The sequence below is a fragment of the Hyaloscypha bicolor genome (genome assembly GCF_002865645.1).
Source record: "Hyaloscypha bicolor E unplaced genomic scaffold K444scaffold_17, whole genome shotgun sequence".
NCBI lineage: Eukaryota > Fungi > Ascomycota > Leotiomycetes > Helotiales > Hyaloscyphaceae > Hyaloscypha > Hyaloscypha bicolor.
In genome coordinates, this window is record NW_020194519.1 from 1056008 (window position 1) to 1077351 (window position 21344).

At 50.1% G+C, this 21344-nt stretch overlaps 10 protein-coding genes across 10 annotated transcripts; 6 read left to right on the forward strand and 4 right to left on the reverse strand.

Moving 5' to 3' along the window:
* Positions 1–411: 411 nt before the first annotated feature.
* K444DRAFT_206438 (uncharacterized protein) lies at positions 412–1536 on the forward strand. Its single transcript, XM_024871047.1, has one exon. The coding sequence runs from the start codon at positions 709–711 to the stop codon at positions 1276–1278; it is 570 nt and encodes a 189-aa protein (XP_024741717.1). The 5' UTR covers positions 412–708; the 3' UTR covers positions 1279–1536.
* A 17-nt stretch (positions 1537–1553) lies between these two features.
* K444DRAFT_582289 (carbohydrate esterase family 4 protein) lies at positions 1554–4178 on the reverse strand (the record flags this gene model as incomplete). The annotated part of the gene is made up of 12 exons (XM_024877787.1): positions 1554–1715; positions 1838–2015; positions 2067–2449; positions 2572–2953; positions 3004–3071; positions 3126–3274; positions 3326–3366; positions 3416–3436; positions 3488–3583; positions 3638–3813; positions 3862–3938; positions 3996–4178. 12 exons carry the CDS (start codon positions 4176–4178, stop codon positions 1649–1651), a joined length of 1821 nt encoding a protein of 606 aa, XP_024741718.1. The 3' UTR covers positions 1554–1648.
* Positions 4179–6576: 2398 nt separating this feature from the next.
* Positions 6577–9681, reverse strand: K444DRAFT_625451 (uncharacterized protein; the record flags this gene model as incomplete). The annotated part of the gene is made up of 2 exons (XM_024882528.1): positions 6577–6855; positions 6907–9681. The coding sequence occupies 2 exons, from the start codon at positions 9679–9681 to the stop codon at positions 6577–6579; spliced, it is 3054 nt and encodes a 1017-aa protein (XP_024741719.1).
* Positions 9682–10201: 520 nt separating this feature from the next.
* Positions 10202–11465, forward strand: K444DRAFT_206548 (cytosine deaminase-uracil phosphoribosyltransferase fusion protein). Its single transcript, XM_024871048.1, has 6 exons — positions 10202–10298; positions 10344–10612; positions 10674–11032; positions 11082–11236; positions 11286–11302; positions 11357–11465. Exons 2-6 carry the CDS (start codon positions 10455–10457, stop codon positions 11406–11408), a joined length of 741 nt encoding a protein of 246 aa, XP_024741720.1. The 5' UTR covers positions 10202–10298; positions 10344–10454; the 3' UTR covers positions 11409–11465.
* Positions 11466–11649: 184 nt separating this feature from the next.
* K444DRAFT_625453 (Elf1-domain-containing protein) lies at positions 11650–12247 on the reverse strand (the record flags this gene model as incomplete). The annotated part of the gene is made up of 4 exons (XM_024882529.1): positions 11650–11891; positions 11959–12103; positions 12146–12190; positions 12245–12247. 4 exons carry the CDS (start codon positions 12245–12247, stop codon positions 11650–11652), a joined length of 435 nt encoding a protein of 144 aa, XP_024741721.1.
* Positions 12248–12449: 202 nt separating this feature from the next.
* Positions 12450–15696, forward strand: K444DRAFT_608493 (GTP cyclohydrolase-like protein II). The gene is made up of 19 exons (XM_024879396.1): positions 12450–13110; positions 13162–13280; positions 13333–13341; positions 13396–13465; positions 13562–13701; positions 13751–13771; positions 13819–13841; positions 13894–13931; positions 13981–14050; positions 14098–14137; positions 14185–14283; positions 14331–14413; positions 14476–14559; positions 14616–14687; positions 14896–15062; positions 15115–15144; positions 15191–15276; positions 15352–15421; positions 15475–15696. The coding sequence occupies exons 1-19, from the start codon at positions 12755–12757 to the stop codon at positions 15485–15487; spliced, it is 1590 nt and encodes a 529-aa protein (XP_024741722.1). The 5' UTR covers positions 12450–12754; the 3' UTR covers positions 15488–15696.
* A 1011-nt stretch (positions 15697–16707) lies between these two features.
* K444DRAFT_511666 (uncharacterized protein) lies at positions 16708–17165 on the forward strand (the record flags this gene model as incomplete). The annotated part of the gene is made up of 2 exons (XM_024873473.1): positions 16708–17020; positions 17095–17165. Coding segments are annotated over 2 exons (384 nt in total), but the record flags the coding sequence as incomplete, so codon positions are not given.
* A 659-nt stretch (positions 17166–17824) lies between these two features.
* Positions 17825–19080, forward strand: K444DRAFT_206723 (putative 40S ribosomal protein S1). Its single transcript, XM_024871049.1, has 5 exons — positions 17825–17900; positions 18011–18095; positions 18150–18175; positions 18228–18729; positions 18783–19080. The coding sequence occupies exons 1-5, from the start codon at positions 17887–17889 to the stop codon at positions 18924–18926; spliced, it is 771 nt and encodes a 256-aa protein (XP_024741724.1). The 5' UTR covers positions 17825–17886; the 3' UTR covers positions 18927–19080.
* Positions 19081–19234: 154 nt separating this feature from the next.
* K444DRAFT_519830 (ras-related protein rab-like protein-18) lies at positions 19235–19953 on the forward strand (the record flags this gene model as incomplete). Its single annotated transcript, XM_024873992.1, has 3 exons — positions 19235–19307; positions 19358–19428; positions 19483–19953. 3 exons carry the CDS (start codon positions 19235–19237, stop codon positions 19951–19953), a joined length of 615 nt encoding a protein of 204 aa, XP_024741725.1.
* Positions 19954–20110: 157 nt separating this feature from the next.
* Positions 20111–21232, reverse strand: K444DRAFT_520163 (prolyl oligopeptidase-like protein; the record flags this gene model as incomplete). Its single annotated transcript, XM_024874024.1, has 5 exons — positions 20111–20461; positions 20520–20715; positions 20765–20889; positions 20940–20979; positions 21036–21232. The coding sequence occupies 5 exons, from the start codon at positions 21230–21232 to the stop codon at positions 20111–20113; spliced, it is 909 nt and encodes a 302-aa protein (XP_024741726.1).
* Positions 21233–21344: the final 112 nt, after the last annotated feature.

Consider the following 21344-nt stretch of genomic DNA (forward strand, 5'->3'; position numbering starts at 1 on the left):
GGACGGAATGGGGTGGGGAGACGTTTTTGTCCTCATGGCGTCGCTAGGATGGGCGGGCGAGATGGCTGTGGCGTGAGCTGACACGATGCTGCAGACCCTCTGCTGCAGGGCTGACAGTACAACGGTCGTCAAATCGCAGATACGAGATTTTGACTTTCTGTTTACGAGGCAGAACTTTTGCCTTGAATTCGAGCTGGGGATTTATATGAAGGAGATGGTGGTGGAGGTGGATTTGAGATTTGAGAGAGAAATTTGTTGCCGTGGTTCAATTTGTACTCGGTCTTTGGTTGAGTGGGAGAGAGACGAGGCTGAGCTTTCTGATGTCAGCGGGATGCCCGAGCAGGGGTTTTGCTCAGTAAGAACAAGGCCGCCACTTTAAGTTTATCCGGACGAGGTGTTGCGGTTTCCTTCAGGCAGTCATTTTTGAGCTTTGAAAGTTGGTGCAAATTTCTTCTTCGCTTTATCTCAGTATTGCGGTTTGCCCTAGGCGTGGAAAGTCGGCTGCCTGCGTTTCCGAGTCTCAAGATATTCAAGTCAGCTACGCAGTGATTCCTACGGCATACTTTGTAAGAAGATATTTAAGGTCTCGCAGCTATAGGTAGTCTCCATACACTCTATCATTCTTCACTCACTTCATCTCTACCGTCTTCTCCAGACACTATCCAGCATGCGCCCCCTCCCCACCCACTTCCGATCATCTTGCACAATATGCTCCAGCAGCCTGACGCCCGCACGCTCATAAACACCCTTCCCATCCGAACACGCCATAACAAAAGTATCAAAGCCCATCTTCTCCGCCTCCTTCAGCCTCTTTTCCTCTTCTTCACTAATTCTCGGTACTTTCGCTTCTGTCCCTCACCGGCTCCAGCAGGCAACGGCTTCCTAACCCGAATTAGCCTTTCTTTCCGCTCCTCCAAGCTGCACACCTCTCTATCAAACCCCCAAAATAGAACCGCCAATACGACAAAATACTGCAGAGACAAACTCCCTGGTGCCGTCTCCTCGTTGGATCCGAGAGCGGGTCGCAAGAATGCCGTAGTTCCGCTTGCGAGACCACATATTCACAGCTCTCATGCGGCTCGCAACGCACAGATGAGTCGCCAGTTCGGGACCGTGATGAAGGCGGGGATATTGTTGAGAGCGAGAGCGGGGCCGTCCGTGGTGAGGCAGGGGCTGATGGTGATGGGAGGTGTGGAGCGCGGCATTATGAATGCATTTATATCTATATATATAAATATATATTGGGGGCAATGGCTGCAAATGGTGAATGAGGTCTAACATAAAATATAATGAAATACAGTACAGGTTGGGAATCGATTAGGGAGGGAGGAAGATATAATATAATTTAGGAGCCGTTAGACAGCAACAGTTGTGCGTTATATTAACCTTATTGGCTTGGGACCTTCCCGAATGGGAGGGACGCGTGATATAAGGTTATGTGGTCCTGTTGTTGATTCAGGGGCTCTCGCTTGTAGGCTTCAGGGGGTTACATCCCCGGGTGTAACAACTTCAAATGCAGAACTTTGATGTAAATTATTATTTACAATTTGGAACTGCTATCATTACTGCGTACAAAACGCTGGCGGTTGTTCACTACTCGTATCAGTAGCACTTCTTGTCATTAAAACGCCCATTTTACAATCCCCATCTAATTGCACGTCCCGAATCCTGCCTGGCATCCACCGCTTGTGAGGCAATATGCAGAAGTCGAGCCACTTTAGTGATTGAAAAGTCAGCAATGTTCCATTAAAACCTGTTCCAGGAAATTCAAGACCTTGTCTGGGGAGACAATAGCAAGACGGTTCGAAATGGGAAAGGGGCTCTCTCGATGACTTACCACCATCCGTACTGCGAGCAACAATTCCCATACGTGCTCCCAAGACACGTGAACCCGGTGGTCCCCGCACACGTTCCATCCGACGATACCTTAAGGGTAGAAGTCGGCGAGGTACTACTCTTCGTCGACGTAGTCGTCTTGCTCGTAGTCGTGGTAGGTTTCGTCGACGTGGAAGAGCCTGCTTTGGATGAGCTGGTTGAAGCTTTGACCGAGCTGGAGCTAGACGAACCAGAACATGTCCCGCCAACGGGATTACATCCCGTTCCACAGTAAGCCGATGTTGAACCGCAGAAGCCGTATTGGCTGCAGCAATTTCCGAACGTAGAGCCGATGCATGTTATGGTTGTTCCGCAGGTTCCATCTGTTGAGATGGCTTGGGAGGCGGAGGAGGTTGAGGATGTTTTCGAGGAGGTAGTCTTTGATGTATTAGAAGTTGTTTTTACTGTAGAAGAACTTGTTTTGATTGAAGAAGAAGTTGTCTTGATTGAAGAAGAAGTGGTCTTGATTGTAGAAGAGGTGGATTTTACTGAAGTAGTTGATTTTGATGTTGTTGAAGAGCTGCTAGATGTGCCACATGTTCCAGAGGCTGGCTGACACCCAGTTCCACAATACCTGATAATTTCAGTTAGTATTGCCTAAATGGGGGGATTCGAGGGTTGAATAATCTTTCTCGAGTTTCTCTCTTCGAAATATGTCCAAGGATGAGAGCGGTTGTGCAAGGGAAGAACACTCACGCTGAGGTAGATCCACACCATCCCGCCGAACTGCAGCAATTGCCAAAGGTGGAGCCTAGGCAGGTGGTGGTAGCTGAGCATGTCCCGTCAGTGCTAACGCTCTGGGGAGGAGGTGCACTTGCATTCCCCGACCGGTACCAGTTCGCAGCCGGATCCCCAAGACATTCACCAACAGTGACAGATTTATAACCATGGCTATACATCGAAGCGAGAATATAATCAGTGAGGTTGTAGACAGTTTGGTAATGGATATCATGCTCGATTTCCAACCAGCTGGTGGTTGCGCTATTGGAAGGGTTGATGGCGGCGTCCCAGATGTTCTTGGAATTTTGGATCAAGGTTGGGTCATCATTCAGATACCCTTCTGTATCCAGGTCGAAGTCTGTGCTATTGTGAGAGGTTTGTTGAAAAGATGGGAGGGAGTAGACTGACATGTCACATGATATCCAAGGGTTTTCAAACGGGCACCGCAGGATGAGTTGCACTCAGAGTATGGAGGTCTAGATCACATATCAGCATAAAAGTTAATCATGACTTCGTAGGAGTAGACGTACCTCATATACGTTGGGAAGTAGCCCAAAATATTGTTGAATGCCATCTCATTGTAGATCATTTGTTGATTGAAATGTGTGGCATCGAGAGATGTCAGATTTTGATGGGACCAAGTGTGTGAGGCAATTTGGTGCCCTTCTGCAATCATTCTCTGCACCTTCATCAGTCTCTTGTATGAAAAGGCTACGCTTAGATGATATACCTTGATAAGAGCATTCCACTGCGGGGTACTATCAATAGGACCTAGAGAGTAATGAGCATTGAGGAAAAGGAAGTTGCAATGTATTTGTACCTTTTCCGAGGTTGTTTCCAGCTTTTCCGCTGTTAGCAAGCGAAGAGAAAGCTTGAAATGATTCCAACTTACTGATCATGAAAGTAGCCTTTGCACTATACACCTTGAGCTTGTCAAGAAGATCTGACGTATACGTATACGGCCCATCATCAAAGGTGAAGGCAACATCTGACGCCACAATTGTAAGCTGAGCGCCTCCCAATGCGACTGCAAGTCACTAACCTCCCGCAACAGCACAATCATAGATTCCGGCTCCACCATAGGGCACGGTCCCAAGGGCAGGTCTCGCAATACCCGCCGTAGATGCTCCAGACGGAACGGTGTTCGCATCACAAGCCGGTCCATAAAGGAATTGGCAGTCAGGAGCTGCACAATAATCGATTCCAGTTCCACACCATCTATTCCCGTCAGCACTCCTCCTTCCTCCAAAGAAAAGGACTCCTCACCCCTCAATAGAGCAGCATTGACCGGCAGGGCAATGCCCAAAACTCGGTCCGCATTGCCCATTCGTGCTAATCTGTCGCTCCTCTAACTCCTCCACACTATTCATGAACTCCACAACTGGCTCCCTCTTCTCCACTTGCACATCCGGCTCCCTCTTCTTCACCTTCAGCGCCTCCGGCAACGCTTTCTCCGCCCTCAACTCTGCCATGAACTTTCTCCCGCCCAGCATCTTCGGAATCCCAGCATGCACATCCCTCGGGTCCGAATGGGCACCTGCAATCGACGCAATCGCCGCAACAACGAGCGTGGTGTACTTCATCTTCATCCTCACGTACGCCAACTAATTTCTTATATCTCCTTATAGTATGCAGATCAGGATGATGCTAGATATATAAGTGTACTGTACCCTAGAGTAACGAGGGCTAGGGCCGCAGGTAAACGAAGGACTGCGTAGCAAAGCGAGTGTGAAAGGTTTCTGTTGTTAAATTCAACGTATTGTACAAAACGAAGGTTGGAGAAAGCAACGAGTGACGAGGGAGGAACTAGGGCTGTATGTATGGCGAAGACAAAGATGAAAGGGGAGAGAGATCATCTCTCCACTGGTCAGCGACTTAGCTAGGTCATAATGCAGGACAGGATATGCAAGAACAACGCAGCGCAACAAGCATACGAGAAAAAGAACTCTGGTTCCCCCTCCCTGCTGGGCCAAGAGGCGGACAGCCCAGCCCTGGTCCTGGCCGGACTCGGCCCACCATCGAATCGAGGCGATAAAATGCTCCAGTATGGACCAGCATGGCTGGATAATATTCCGAAGGGCCGTGATACCAATTGCAGTTCACTCACCCCGCTCTGGGGCCTTTGGGGTAAACCCAGGGGTCGGAACTCAGCCGGAAGAAATCATCCAGGCTGTCCTTGAAAAAGAACTTGAAAGAGGGTAAGGATGCCTGCCAAGCTTGCATTGCGTCCGAGGCCACGGCAATAATGTCTCCTGATTCTCCCAGTTAGTATACGGGCTGACCTGATTCAGACCTCCACCAGAAAAGACTGCAGTGAGTTGGCGTGTGGTCTGAGTTGAGTTTGGTGATGTTCAAGAGCGGTTCTTAAAATAGACTTCCCGAAGCGAGAAGAGACAAGGGTCGCCCTGCTGCAGGAACAGGGTTTGGGCTTCTCAATCGGGGAATGCTGTCATTGCCAAATCCCTTGCTTTTCCCTCCTGGAACTCCCTCATCTTCTACTTTTCCATTTTGGGCCTTTTCGCCTTCGATTAATATCGATCGCACCATCTCAAATTCTCAATATTCGACAAGGGAAAAATGATTTAATTTTCCTTTCCGAGTCCAGTGTGACGAACAAGTTAGTCAACCCTGCCCACCGTCCCATCAATGCACAGAAGATCGAACACACCACGGACCGCTTTGAACGTCCTTTGTGGCGCATCTCCTGCAGCACTTTTCGCCTCCTCGGTCGTCATTTGCTCTCCCCCAGGGCCAGACCTGCATACCATTCTGCCCTCAAAACGTGGCATGTCAAAGCGTCACGTAACGCGGTCAAAAATATGGCGGCCGTGGGTTGCAAAAGCAGGACGCGTTTGGTTTTAAGACAGCAGCTGAACTACCCGAGAGGCCAAGCTTCCGTTATTTCTCCTGGCTGTGAGCGTCAATATTGAACGCATGATATTGCATGACTTAGAGAAATTTGGTGCCCTTTCCTTTTGCACGGTTGCGGCCCCGTGTCTGCCACGTAGCAATTGTGATGAGATCGTTGAAATGAAAAGCTCGTTTTTAAGAAGGAATATATTGGACTTGTAGACGTGTGAGGTGAAACGAGAAAAGGAGGTGAAGAAGAATTGGCACACGTGATCATCACATGATCCGTGGATAGGTAGGTATACAACTTCCTGCGTGTGAAGATTTCGCCCCAATAAGCCTTCACACCCTGAAGCCGTGCATCTCTGAACAAAAAACGAAAATACGACCCGACCCGCATATCCATCAGCTCGCCAATTCTAATTCTCCAAAGCCTGGCTCGTCCCCGCCTTAAACCTACTATTCGCCACTACACCCCGCACCCTCCAATCGCCTCGCTTCTAAATCTGCAATAACAAAGCCCATTAAGGACCTCCACTTCCAACTCCATTTCGCCATCATCCAGATCCGTCCATTGTCAGACAATTGATCTCGGGACTCGGCTGCGTCGACCGAAACCTCGTATTCAAAACCTGCGTGTTCTTGAGTCTCAGCCTCACTGGCCAACTCTCCCACTCTCTGAACGAATCATCGGTCAAGTATGCAGGTCTGCTGTTTGGCATCGGCTGCTCTGCGTCTGCATCTGAATCTTCGTCCTTGCAACTAGTTCCTGATCGTGAGCAGGTTTACCGGTAAGACCGCGCGAGGCCTCCATTCGCCTCCACTCACAGCAACTCTGGGTCTTAATCGACAATGCGTGTTGTATTGTAATCTACGAGTACCCGTCTCCCACACATTCGTATGCCCAAAATAACTTAACTCCATTCAATCACCATGTCTGCGCGTGCCGTCTTCGTGCCATCCTCTCCCATCCCCTTCTGAGTATCAGACCAACCAATCACACATGCACGGGGTATATTTCAAGATGTTGCTTCCTGTGCAGCCTATTCCATCAGTGAACACCGTTCCTTAAACCCCATTGAACCTTATGTAACCTATTTCCCCCATTCGTTCTTCGTTCCAGCAACCCTTTCAGAAACTGAGGCTCTCCAACTTGCTCACCAGACTTTCCAACCGCTCCGTTAACCCCGCCTGAGGGTTATGCCCATCTTCGTCTGCAGCGATCAGATCATCGACTGTCTTGTGATGGCCGATGAATTCTTTGATTGAAGCCACTATTGGCCTCAAAGTCTTTCGTGCTTGTTTCTCTTTGATTCGTTTCTCGATCGTGGGGTCCAGGGAGAAGTATCCAAGAAGGACCGAGAGGTATCCGAACGCGACGTTCTTCTGTGATTCTTCCACTGACTCGGCCTATGATGAAATTAGTAAATTGAGGGGAGAAAAGGTGACTTGGGTACTTACCATAGACATTCGCTCTTGGTTTTCAAGGAACGTTTGTACCATTGAGTCGAGTGGATCACTCACGTCGCCTTCTAAGCTCTGAAGACTTTCTCGAACAGCGGAGCTTCGATCTGCCAAATTGATCATCATTCCTAGACACAGAACCAAGTGCTCAATGACTACGGTAAAATCATCCTCAGTCAAAAAGCGTGATATTTGTTTGAACTTCGCCACGAGTGTTCGACCAATTACTGACATAAGGGCCGGTCTTGCAAAGACGTCCGAGGCCTTGGGGTTATTGTTCGTCACGTTCAGCGTGAGTCGTAGAATGAGAGCCTGTTGTTGTCCAAAAGTATCCAACGGTCGCGATAACGCAATCACAAGTGTATCCGCAATAATAGGCAGGTAGTCGCTGATCCAGATCGACTCGTCGTGTACTGTTCGCGCGGTGATAGAATGGGACTCTAGGGCCGACAACGCCAGATAGAAGTCGATTGCTTGTCTATCCTTGGGAAGGTTCCACCATTCTAATCGAGAGCCCGACTGCAAAAGACCGAACAGGTTTGTTGTCAGCTCCTTCGAGAATATATCACTGGCATTTCCTGCTTCTCTTGTTTGTCGGACCATTCGCTCAATACACTTTAAAGCCAGGGTCCGTGGCGAAATGATTTGTGGTTGAAGCTCGTCCCAGACGGGTATTTTAAGGAGATAGTCGTGGTGCTCGGCCACCAGAGACTGTGCAACCTTCGACATGTTGGTTTTGCGGTCTCGGGTGACAGTAGCAATGCCCGAGGGACAGTCGAGAAGACGGATAAGCAGCCTTGTGATGCCTTGTCGTCGCAACTGAGCTATGACGTGTGGTATGCTCCCATCCATCAGTGTTGTGATGAGCAGCGAGACCAAGAGATAGCCAGAAACAACATCCTGCTCCAGACCCAAATGCATGAACAATTTCATCTCCATGCCGTTGGCTCGAAACTTCTCGGCGAACTCTTTGTCCTTCATCTTGCTAGCAAGATCCAACAGACCAGATCTTCGCATAGACAGCTTCGTGCTGTCTGGCCTTCCGATTCGATCCAAGTAGTCCTGCACCTCATCCAGGAAACGGTTATTGGCACCGGCTTTTCTGAGCTCATGAACATTTCGAACAGCTCCGATTGTCGAATCTTCATCTTCCTCCTCATGAAAGCTCGTTAGTGGCTTGAGCGTCGGGATCGAGCCTCTACGTCCCCGCCTACCCCCCGGTTGAGATGGCTGAGACGGCAATCCAAGGGCAAGCTCATGCATCAGATCCTGCTCTTCAAGCATGGATCTCTGTCTGCTGTACGTAAACTTCGGGCCGGAGAGTTGTGAATTCTGGCTCTCTGAAACCATAGCAGGTTGAGACGACCCTGGAATAACACTTTGGCTTCTTGAAAAGGCTGCTAGTGCTTCTTCAAGCTCATTCGAAGGTGCTCTGACAAGTATTGATTGCGTGGAATCTTCTTCTTCTTCCTCGCTCTCATCATCTGACTCTTCCCGGGCCGCTTGTTCAACAAGGGTGTCGATCAGCCTTCGCCGTGGCATTCTTGCCGGGCTCTTCTGGCTTTTTGAGATTCCTGCTGGCCGAGAAAGAGTACGCAACTGTGCTCCTGGCGTCCCAGCTCTGGGTGTTCCAGCGACTATGTGGTCAATCTTGCTGTTGGTTGCTGTCATATTCTCATCAGTGGCTTCCGCCGACTCCAAGAGACCCTGCCATAGCTCCATTCCCCTTGGCGAAATCGTGTTTCCCGTAGGATCAACATCCATCATATCAATGTCACTTAACTGCGGCGATGGCGTGCTAAGAGTACTGAGCTCACGCGGGGGCGCTGGGCTAAGCTTTTTGGGAGTGCTTGGTACCTCAAATCTTTTGGGTGATGGAGGCATTGGTTTGGGTCTACTAGGGACCACTTTTATGAACTGTCCACTTGCTGGGGACGTCTGACGATTTTTCCGAGGGAGCACACTTGGCCGTGGTCTCGGAGGCCGTACAACAGCGTTCGCAGGAAGGCGCTTGAGCAAAGGTTCCGGTTCTGGAGTCATCTTCATCCTTTTTCTGCTTCCCAAATCTTCAGCTGTGTCTGTTGAAGCCTTCTCAGTGTGTTTGGGTTTGGGTTTGGGATCAATTCTCGTAATTGCGGCCTGCCGGACCTTGTGGACAGGTTTGGGTGTTGGCTTTGCCTCATCGCCGCTGGAAGGCACATCGAATACATCTCCTTTAGGAGGAGATGGCAGTGAAGGAGTTTTCGCTTTTGGTGCAGCTTGCGTAGGTTTCAGCTTTTGACGATCCAGTACTGAAGGCAGAAGCGTCTTCTTTTGAACTGGCTTGTGAACTAGTTTGGGAACCTCTTCGTCCTCCGGTACATCAAATATATCCCGGCTAGGCGGAGATGCAGATGGAGCTGGCCTCGATACTGATCTCTGCCGCATCACCTTCACCTTCTGCTGCTTGACTGGGGTTTTGGCACGCTGCCGAATGGCTTTTGGGGTTTCATCATCGCTGGAGGGAACGTGGAAAGCGTCGCCCTTAGGAGGAGATGCAGGTGACGCGGTCCTCGCTTCTGATCGGGCCCTTGGAAGGGATTTCAGCGAGTTCGCTGCTGAGGCATGTGTGAACGTTGAGGGGAGTTCAGGTTGACTCTGGACCTCAGGAGTCTGCGACTTCTGTGATCTCGAGGCAAAGCTGAACTCCGGTATCCTTCGTCGTGCCGCCTTGCCATACGTGGCCATTCTCTTCCGAGGGGCCGCGGCATCGTGAAGGGTTGCCATACTCATAGATGGCGGATGAAGAGGCGGTGATGACGAGCAATTTGTCGCAGCATTTGTGAACGATCTGGCTGTTGTGATTGCACCAAGGGATGGAGATCAGAGAGTGATTATCTGCCAGTCATGTTGCGCTCGTGTGGGAGGAGGGGTCGGGTTCCTTTGAGGGTGAATATGTCGTTGTGCGAGGAGGTGGTTGTTGTTTGCCGTCGGAATCGATGTGTAAATAGAGAGCAAGCAAGAAATCGCGACACGGCAATTTCGACCAGGGTAACGAAGCAGGAAGCACCCTCTGACTTTTGATAGACTGCGCCTTCCCAAATCCCAGACCTTGGTATAAGAATTGTCGAGATAAATGCTTCGAGAGTTGAATGTTTGCAGATGCGCTGGGTGATTGAAGAAGAACGCGTGAACCAGATGCGGCGAGTGTCAGCCTTCTGGGCTGTGGCGCTGCTTGCGGAAAGACGCTGCGATTGTCAGTGTGGCTGTTCTTAGTCATTCTTATCGGAGCTTCGACTCCACACACCTCTCACGAGACCACTTTGACATTGGAGATTTGTTCAAGCTGAGGTGTTTGCCTTCAATTGCATATCCTTCACTTGCATTAAAACTGGGGACCATTGATTTATGTGAGTTACAGCACGGTGCCTCTTTCTCCAGCTGATTTTCCAAAGCTCTGGATCCAGATCATGCGGAGAGCGTGACAGCACAAAGCTTACTTCCAGATCACGGCTGGCTACCTCATTGTCACTTGGGCCTAGCCAGAAACAAGTTCATCAATTGGGATGGCGTCAAAGAAGGAGGAACCCCAGTCTCCCAAGCAGTGTGTGGGACCAGATTATCGGCCTGAGAAGCAGAAGCCTACTGCCACTGTTTCGACGGAGGTTCCTTTTGAGAATGTACATACGCTGCCTCAAACTCCGCAGCTTATTGCTCTCTTGACGTGCGTCTCAGCTCCAAGCTGTTCTTCGTGGTCAAGTTTTGCTGATCGCCTTGGGCTGCAGTATGATCAGAGACAAGAATACCGATCGAGCAGATTTCATTTTCTATTCCAACCGCATTATTCGCTTACTGGTGGAGGAGGGCCTGAACCATTTGCCAGTTGTGGAGCACACGGTCACTACGCCGGTTGGTCGAACTTATGCTGGTGTTATGTTTCAGGGCAAGATTTGCGGAGTTTCTATCATGAGAGCTGGTGAAGCTATGGAGCAGGGGCTGAGAGATTGCTGCCGTTCAGTAAGAATTGGAAAGATCCTCATCCAGAGAGACGAGGAGACATCATTGCCGAAGTTGTTCTACGACAAGCTCCCAGAAGATATCGCAAACCGCTGGGTTCTATTGCTGGACCCCATGTTTGCCACAGGTATAGCTTAGTCAAGTTTGGGCTTGAGAAAAGGCTAATTCCTGATCAGGTGGCTCTGCAGCTATGGCGGTGGAAGTATTGAAGTCTCGCGGCGTCCCGGAGGACCGAATTTTGTTCTTGAACCTCATTGCAAGCCCAGAGGGAGTTGCAAATTTCTGCAAGAAGTTTCCAAAACTTCGTGTTGTCACTGCATTCATTGATCAAGTAAGTCCTCCCATGAGTCCCTGGATTTCAGAAGCTAATCATTTCCCAGGGTCTTGATGAGAAGAAGTAAGTCCTGCGCAAACGGAAAGTGAAATCCATTACTAACACGTCCTTCTCCAGATACATTGTTCCTGGCCTTGGTGATTTTGGTGACAGGTTCTACACGATGTAGAGATTCTGGACTGTATCGCTCCCACTCACATGCAGGGCTCAGTAGCGGTCTGATGGGATATGCACCAAGCAGACAGTATGCAAAGACTTGATCTCTCTTGGCCTCCAATAGTCTTCAAAAATACATAGCCGTGTGAATTCTCCATTTTATTACAATGATCCCAACGCCCCGTATCCAGACTCCGTAGCCAGGCTTTTGATAGCGGCCCCTAGTGTTCTTCATGTCTGCAACAAAGCCCTCCCTAGTAGTCTTCATCATCCGCAACAACCCCGTCCCCCCCGTAACCACCAGCATCCTCACCCTCATCATCAATAAGATCCTCCAAGTCCTCATCGTCATCTCTCGCCCTTCCTCCACCCGGTCTACCCGCCGCGGGACGCGACGGCGCATATTCTCCTCCAGCCCCCTCCTCAACATCCTCCTTAGCTACCGCATCGCAAGCATCAACCCAATCCGAGTATACATCGACCGCCGCAGAAAGGTCTGCCCCATTGTTGCACATTAGCTGTTCTGCCTTCCCTCCTCCAAGAAAGGTAGGGGCGCGACTCACAATTGATAGCGCACTGAAACTGTTGATTGCAGACCTTGCACGAGAGCGCGCCAACACCCGCTTTCTTATCCAGCTTGACGCTCACTGATTTCTCGTGGTTGCAGAAGAGGCACGGGAATACGGTGGGTAGCGGTTCGTTCTGCGCCTGTCAGGACCTGCGTCGCAAAGGCTGGTGATCGGGACGTACCTTTCTTGGGCCCTGGGGCTTCTTGGCAGCCTTCTTGCGTTTGCCCTACATCTAATTGTCAGTGCTGTGTATGCGCGAGGAGGTTTAACTGCACCGTACCATTGCTGTACTTCTGCAGAGTCGTGTGCTTGGAAGGTGCAGAGTTGAAGCCACTCGAGGACTCGCCGACTCCCGAAATATCGCGAAGAGGGCTTGACAGGGGTGCGAAATAGGAGACTTGTTTGAAGGCGCTTTTGTGCGGGGCGATAAGGGATAAGCACACCGCACCAAGATCGCCTCCTGCAGCTCTTACCTACAAAGAGGCCGAAAGACAAATCACGTCTCTCTTTGGTAAAGGGGAGAAAGTTCTGAACAGTCCATTCGTTCAGCGATTGGCATTTAGCACACCGTTCTTTCACTCTTGGGACGAGCGGAAGGGCCACCCGGCCTTGTGACTTGCATTCCTCGCACGCTTCAAGACGACCGCCATACCTTCCATCCTTGTTCGAAAGGCTGTTTCCATATTTGACCGAGACCCTTGAATCTCTCCTCCGTCATCGCACATCTTCTCTCTGCTCTTTTCTCCCTCTCATCTTCATCCCAGCTCCGAAGATAATCAACAGCGAGACCATGGCTTCCTCACCCCCCGACCAAGCTGCAATCCTCAAAGAGGTGCTCGATGCCGTGAAGACGCTGCAGGTCAACCAAGTGCAACTCTCATCAGCGGTTGATGCCATCTCAGGCCGGGTCAATGTCCTGGCTGGCATGAAGGAGGTCCGAGACATTGCCATTGCCATTGATTCTCCATCTCCTCATCCCGTAAAGAAAATTGATTCAATTCAAAATATCACTGATGATTCGCACTCTGATGATGTTGTGCCGCCGTCGCCATCTCTCCCTGCTTCCGCATTCAGTAGCAGCCCAGGCACGTCGAGCCCGCTCTCCCATGCGAGGAAGCCGAGCGTTACTTCGAGGATTATTCTGACGTGAGTTTCGTATGTGTCGGTTTTGGGTGGATTTTGTACTGATTTGGGTAGGACGTATCCCGGTCAGGCCGGCATTAACCCACTTCCCATGGACTGGGGTAACAAAGATCCCCAGCAGAGGGGCCCGGTTGTTGTTTCGAGGAGTGCAACTACTATCCGCCGAAGAAATGGTAAGTCCTCCGTTATCTCTATATGGGGATCAGAGGCTGACATTGAACGTAGCTATTGGAGGTGAGCGTCCTTGCCTTTGAAAGCAGACTTTCAGACCTCTTACTTATTTCTCAGCTCACGGCGGCTCGTACTCGATTTATTATGCCCTTGCTGTTGCTAGTCATGAAATCAAGATAGATCATAGGTATGATCTGCACCATTTCTGCTACCTTGGTCGGAGCTTCGAGGAATGCTGGGAGTAGAAGTTGTTTTAACCAGAACGACTGCTGATCCGTTGCAGACCCGATTTTACAAACACAGAACCAGCTGCAAATATTGGTCCTTTCCCGCAATGGGCTGATAAGAAGAAGATCGTCTCCATGGATCCTCTTGGTCACTTGGCTCCATGGCTTTTTAAGGATACAATAGAGAAAGAAAATGGTAGGCGAATCACTCCCAGAAGATTTTTGACATGGCTGACCATCCGTAGTTGATATTAGACCTACAATCGGTATGCTTGAGCAGTCTTGTGTGTTTGTCAATAACTGACCAGAGAAGCTATCACCAGAGCCCATATGAAGGTATGCGTGGACTTGGAGACGGTGTTGGTTTGAGACTAACCCTTCCACTCAGCTTCCCGAGTTAGAACAGAGTGTGAGAGAAGGTCGTCTGTGAGTGCTTTTTCCTGAATCCGGTGACATGCAGCTGACCATTCAACAGTGTGCCAGATGGTAAAGTTTGTCTCAATGAGACCGGCGAGCTCGCTGTTACGAAATTCGCCGTTGAACCTGTAAGGTATTTTCCCGAATCTTGGCCTCAGTTCTAACTCCAAATCAGGTCTGGTACCTCCCTGGTGTTGCTGAGCGATTTGGAATTGGTCGGTGCTGTCACCAGGTCTGCAGGGTTTTGCTCACGTTTGATTAGATGAGGGATCACTCCGAAAATCGTTATTCGAGCACACTGGAGGATCTTATCCGGAGCTAATCACAAGAGGAGATATCAAGCTGTTCTTGCCACCAATTGGTACACATTTTTATTGCGTAGGAGAAACCCGATCTAATTGCGTCCAGGTGGTCTCACAGTCTATTGCTTCGGCGACCCAGCCAAGATGTCAGATGAGAGCGTCCGTCTTGCTCTGAGAGTTCATGACGAGGTAGATATCCCGCACCTCCAGCCTCGACATTGGTAGATGAGTTTCATTTGACCCAATCACAGTGTAACGGAAGTGACGTGTTCGGCTCTGACATCTGCACGTGTCGTCCATATCTCATCTACGGAATTGAGGAGGCCGTCAAAGAGGTATACATCCTGCCAATCCACCGTACGCGCTGCGAGGAGCTGACATACAAGCGTAGGCACAGAAGGGAGGGAGTGGGGTTGTCATTTATTTCCGCAAGGAAGGCCGTGCTTTGGGTGAAGTCACAAAGGTAAAAGACTCCTTGAATGGTTCGAGGGAGATGCAGCCACTCATATATTGTCAACTTCTGAACCCATTTCAAACATTACTGCATATCCCGCATCATTCTCCTATCCACTCATTGCCTCCCCCACACCCCCATACATTCCCGGTCTTACCCGCATACCTCCAATCTTTCGTTGTCTTTTCCAAAACTGTTTTCTAATTCCCTGTTGTAGTACCTTGTCTACAATGCCAGAAAGCGTGGACTGGATCGTGCTTCGGAGTATTTCAAGCGAACCGAGAACATTGCTGGCGTGAAGGACATGCGATTCCAGGCGTTGATGCCCGACATTCTTCATTGGCTTGGTATCAAGAAAATTGACAGGATGCTAAGCATGAGCAAGTAAGGCTTCCCATATATCACGAGATGCATCAAATATTGACATGCTCAACAGTATGAAGCATGATGCCATTGTCAGTCAGGGGTAATGTCCCCCACACAATTATGGCGGCAAAACTGACCCCCATTAGCATTCCTATCCACGAACGAGTCGAGCTTCCTGAGTCTTGGATTCCCGCAGATTCAAGGGTAGAAATAGACGCGAAAATCACTGCAGGTCAGTTTGTCTCTTCTAACCCCCACACTGACCGACAACCTGTCAATGATAGGGCTGAATGTTGTGGCATTGCAGGTTACTTCACCACCGGACATCGAATGACGGAAGAGGAACTCGCCGCTGTCAAAGGAAGAAGCTGGGAAGAGCAAGTTCACCCAATTCGAACCATTGCAGCCACTGAAACTGACCCAAATACAGCATTGATCATTGATCACGCGCCGGGAAGAGACATTCGTGACTCGGGCCGCCTCTCTGCGCGCTTTGAGAGGGTACCTGCATGCATGACTACCCAACACGCCGTTTTCGGTCTTGTCAACATGAAGGGAAACTTGCTTTGCGATAAAAAACCTAATTGGCTCATGAATGATAATTTTCAGGACAGAAAAAAGAAATTGACGAGCACTTTCATGTGCCTTCGCCACTTGCCTTCGTGATACCCCCTACGTGAAGAAAATGCAAAGACGCTCAAGGATCTTCCCCAACATTCAGGCGTTCCCCTCACGAAATGAATGAATTAGTAATTGGTGTGCAACTCGAACACCGCGATCAGGCCATTGCCCTGCGAGTGGAGCGAGCTTTGCAGCCTCTCGTTCCCACGCGAGCGAGCATTTGGGGCACGAACAGCAACGCGAAAAGTCGCGAGCGAGCGAGAGGAGAAGAGGGGAAGAATGAGGCGTGGAGGGTCATCACTGGATGTCGAGGCAGCGCGGTGCAGACGCCTGCATGGAGCTGACGGGGCACGGCAAGCATGTGTAGCCCCTCACTTGCGTCTTTTTGGTGGTGGGTTTTGCTTGGCCCGAATTGGGTCGAGTTGGAGGCGAGTCGAGACAGCGAGCGAGCGGGCGGGCCGCCACTTGTCAGGCTGTCAGAGGGAGGGAAGAAGCTCGGGATGAATGAAACTGTGGTTGGATTTGGGGGGTTCCTATTTCGGACGCGGAGGAAGTGCTGTTTGGTTGGGATTGGGGCTACATGGGGGGGTATGAACTGATGGATGGAAGGCGGAACGGCGCGCTGGCTGGGCTGGGCTGGGCTACTAGGCTTGCGGTGTTGTTATGTGGTGGGGCTTGACGTGTGAGTGGCTGATGAGCTGGGAGAGGCGGAGGTGGTGCTTATATACATGTCAGAGGGGATGCAGCTGGGTTCTGGGTTTTGTCTGGTTTCAAGGCTCATCGTTATTTAGTTGATGTTTGTAACCTCTATGCGGGTGGATTATTACGAGTCTTGACCTGACGATACAGACTACAGTGTTTGTAATCTTCTTTTGCATCACCGGTACCGTTACCTTGGTCTCATAGTTGACGTACGCCCGGATTTTGACGAGGGTTGCCACCGAAGAAGAGATTGAATAGGGGAGAGATTGAAGAGAGGCTTGAGGAAGAGGAAGCAAGCTGAAGAATGGCCTCCATCTCCACAACGCGCAACTCCTCGCCCTCACGCAAGACTTCATCTCGTCGACCTAAACTCATGCGCGCCTCTGCCACGGCACCGAGTCTCGCTATCTCCAATGCCTCAAGGAAAGATCTTGCCCTCGCAAGCCTGCAGAATTCGAGAGCGGCGACGCTATTGACGAGGGTGGCGAGCTATTCCAGTGCGCAGATGGGGTATGGTGGTGGGAATGGCGGGAGTGGAGGCAAGAGACAGAGTGTCGGGAGCTTTTGTGAGAGTCCGGTTGATAGCAGGAGTCCGGAGGCAAATGGGATGCATATGGAGAGGAAGGAGCCGTTTGAGATTGTGATCAGTCAGTGTGAGTTGCCTTTCCTTTCCCTTCCGGTGGATGATGGACTTGAGGGTAGAGAGGACCAAGCTGATGAGAGATAGGTGGGAATTACTTCAGCTTCCCGAGCTTTGAGTATTTTGAGGATTATCAGGAAAGTCAGGAAAGGATAGATGGCAGGCAGGATCAGGATGTGCCGTGATGATCCTGAGGGGAATTGAAAGAGATACATACGTTTGGCCTGGTCGACGGGACAGCGCCATGGGATGGAATGTTACATAGGGGAGGCAACAACATATATCCAGTGGCGTTTGGGAGCATCCTGGATGGCACTTTGGATGAGGTATTTGATCATCCAAGGATGGATGGAGTATACTTGATGAGGATCGTGGGCGATACCTTTGATGGGGGGTTGTTGAGTTGTACTTAATGAGATATGCCCAAACCTTTGTCTATACTATTCCAGTTCTCCAAGAGTACAAGGTCTTGCCAGAAGAAAGTACCAGATGCCCAGGAATCGATGAAATCGGGCTGACGGTATCTCCACCTTGGAGGTCATTGCGCGTGCGACGGTCCTTTCAAGATCCGTGGCAGTCCCTGGATAACGAAAATTTCGACTGAAGGAAACCAGCATGGAGATATTAAATAATAAGCTCTTCGGACGGACGGATACCATGATTGAAGGAATTGATCCTCCTGATTATTCATGATGTATCTCGGAAGTCGAGAAGAATGAAAGTCCAGGCAAGTTGCAGAGGCCGCCTCGCTTAGCGTGGCCCTAGTGTATTAGCTCCGCACACAACAATTCGAGATTTTGATCCGTGACTTTTCCAGACCGAACGACGACATCTCCCTTCCACACAACAGCCCCCTCGACTGCGTAACTTGTCGCAATCATGGCTGTCGGAAAGTGAGTATCCTCTCTCGATCTGATAAAGATCACACATGGACGAAGGACGCCGAGTCTGAGCGAGATGGAGGGGCAAATGTTCGCGGAAACAGAGTCTGACTGGATTGCAGGAACAAGCGCCTTTCAAAGGGCAAGAAGGGCCTCAAGAAGAAGACGATGGACCCCTTCACCCGTAAGGATTGGTACCAAGTCAAGGTACGCGCGTTGTGAGAGATCCAGAGGCTCTGCAGTTAGCTGACAATCAACCAGGCCCCTTCTTCCTTCCAAATTCGAGAGTACGATATCACCTTCATGAAAATAATCACAACCTTCTAACCAATTTTGCAGTGTCGGCAAAACTCTCGTCAACCGAACCACCGGTCTCAAGAACGCAAATGATGCATTGAAGGGCAGAATCTTCGAGGTTTCTTTGGCGGATCTGCAGAAGGATGAGGACCACGCATTCCGAAAGATCAAGCTCCGGGTTGATGAGGTCCAAGGGAAGAACTGCCTCACCAACTTCCACGGTCTCGATTTCACATCCGACAAGCTGCGATCTCTCGTCCGAAAGTGGCAATCTTTGATTGAGGCCAATGTCACAGTCAAGACCACCGATGACTACCTCCTCCGCCTGTTCGCCATTGCCTTCACCAAGCGCCGACCCAACCAAATCAAGAAGACCACCTATGCCGCCTCCTCGCAGATCAGAGCTATCCGAAAGAAGATGACCGAGATCATTCAACGCGAAGCCTCCAGCTGCACCCTCACACAACTCACAGCCAAGCTCATCCCCGAGGTCATCGGTCGTGAGATTGAGAAGGCTACCCAAGGCATCTACCCATTACAAAATGTGCGTATTTACAGGGTACATCTAGGCAGAATAATACTGATGCAAAATTCTAGGTCCACATCCGCAAAGTCAAGCTCCTGAAGGCACCCAAGTTCGACCTCGGCGCTCTCCTCAACCTCCACGGCGAGTCAAACACAGATGAGTCGGGTCAAAAGGTCGAGCGGGAGTTCAAGGAGAAGGTGTTGGATGAGGTATGAACGGCCGGGTAGACTTATACTGGGGTGTTTCGACTGGTCATTTGCATGTAGTCAGGTCTTGCTTTGGGCATACGGCGTGACTTGTGTGGGTCTAGCATAGGGCTAGCACAAAATAAATTTCCAAAAATTATTCCAAAGGTGCCTGTTACTGTGGCTGGTTGCGCATGTGAGAGGTTTTCCTCGAGGGAAGCCTCGGTGGCGCTAGCGGACTGACGTCGTGAATCAACAACCTTGGCTTTGTACCCATTTTCCTCTTCTTCCTCCCACGGCTTCCACAACGCTGGAACAGCTCCAATAATCCAGGCGATATGGCATCCGATGAGTCGCTCCCAACGCTGAAGATCCTCATGATCGGTCCTTCAGGAGCAGGGAAATCAGCGCGTAAGAGCACAACTCGCGAAACCGCGCCCAACTTCCTAACCACTTTACAGTTCTCATACGATACTGCGATGACCAGTTCGACTCCGAGTCCTCAACTGCTACTATAGGCGTAGACTTCAAGGTATTTCAACTACAACTCTGTTTAGCTTGGCACCATGCTAACGCACTGCAAAAGATGAAGAAGCTCTCCGTCCACGGCAAAGCCTACCGCCTCAACCTCCTCGACACTGCCGGCCAAGAGCGCTTCCGCACGCTCTCAAACAGCTACTATCGCGGCGCACACGGCGTGATCCTCGTCTACGACATCTCGAACCGGGAATCCTTCCAAGCCATGGAACGCTGGTTCGAAGAAGCAGAGTCCAATGCTATGCCCGGTGCTATCATGTATCTGGTAGGCAGCAAGCTGGACAAGACGAATAATAGGATGGTACAGACTGAAGAGGGACAACGGCTTGCGGAACTGCATGGATGTGGGTTTTGCGAGGTCAGCAGTAAGACGAGGGAGAATGTGCGGAAGCCGTTTGTGGAGATTGTGGATTCGATTGTGAGGGATCCGAAGCTGTTGAGCGCGAGCAGTAGGAGGACTGGGACGGTTAATGTTGGGACTGGTGGTGGTGAAGGGTGGGGACCTAGGTGTTCTTGTTAGGAGAGAGGAGGGGTTGCATTGGTTACATGAAAGAGGTTTTAGCATGGAGTTGGGCCCTACGTTGGGATAGCACATGGGAGGCATGATACCCTTATACACTAGAATGTACATTTCTATTCTTTAGGTTTCAGGAACTCTACAACGGCTGTTCCCCAAGTCAGTATCTGGATGTTTTGCCTGGGAGGGGTGCGAAGGGAGCTTTACCTTCTCTAAATGCTTCGGGGTTCTCGGAGATGACCCAGTGTCCTGCTTCGATATCTGCGAGCTCGAATCTTGGGAAGAACTGTCCTATTATGGGGAGTGCTTCATCAGGAACGTATTTGCTGTGGGTGCCTCTCACGAATAACGCTCGTTTTTCGAACCGTACTTCCGAGGGGTCCTTGTATGGGAAATCTCCAAGGTTATCCAATGCAGAAGCTAGGATCTTTAGAGGTACTTTGAATTTTTGTGTCTTGTCATCCGCAGGTCGGTATAAATTGCCAAGCAAGAATTGTCGGATAGGGAGAGACTGTGGTGTTCGTTAGTAAGATTACACTTCCAGTTTCTGGCTGACAGGAATTACTGACTTCCTCATAGTCGACTAATATCTTGTCTGCCTCGGCTTGCCTGGTAACGCCTGCTTCCTCGATCTTCTTCATCCCTTGAATGTATTTGCCAAAGTTGCTGAGTAGAGCGGCATCCAATGGAGCATTGTCGACTGAAACAATATCGTTTATGATTTCTGGAGACCGTAGGGCCAAAGTCATTGCTGTTTTGGCTCCCCTAACAATCCTTTAGTCCACGAATAATCCTGGTTTGCAACAGTACTGACATTGAGTGACCAATTAACGTTGTATCTTTGAGCTTGTGCTCCTCTATAAATCCAGCAACATCGTCTGCCATAGAAATGTAGTCGTGGTGAGGATTGTGAGCAGAGTCTCCATGATTTCGAAGGTCCTGTAGCTTCATCAACAACCTATTCGGCGCTGATTTGTACATCAACTTACAACTGCATAAATTGGTCTTCCTAAGTCCCTGGCAAGAGCTCTGTTCCTGAAGTCAAAAACGCTGGTCCGGAAAAGACGGGGCTGCAGGATGCTCACTTACTGATGCTCCTGTTATTTTTCTTAGACCCAAACAGGCCATGCATAAATATAATTGCCCCCGGAGCATTTGAGGAGGGTTTCGCCGGTTCGTGGAGGTCATAGGCCAGGCGCACTCTTGGGGCTGTCGAGTAGCATTGAATACAGAGCTTTGTTGAGGTTCTGAAGGACGATAGGGATATTAATCGGGGTGGCATTATCAAATTTTCGATCTGGTGAAGCTTTCCAGCTCCTGCGAGAATCAAACAGTGAGGAGAAATGGTAGTGTTGTGCGTTGAAGTGAAGGTTGAATTTCTTGGTCAAGAAGTT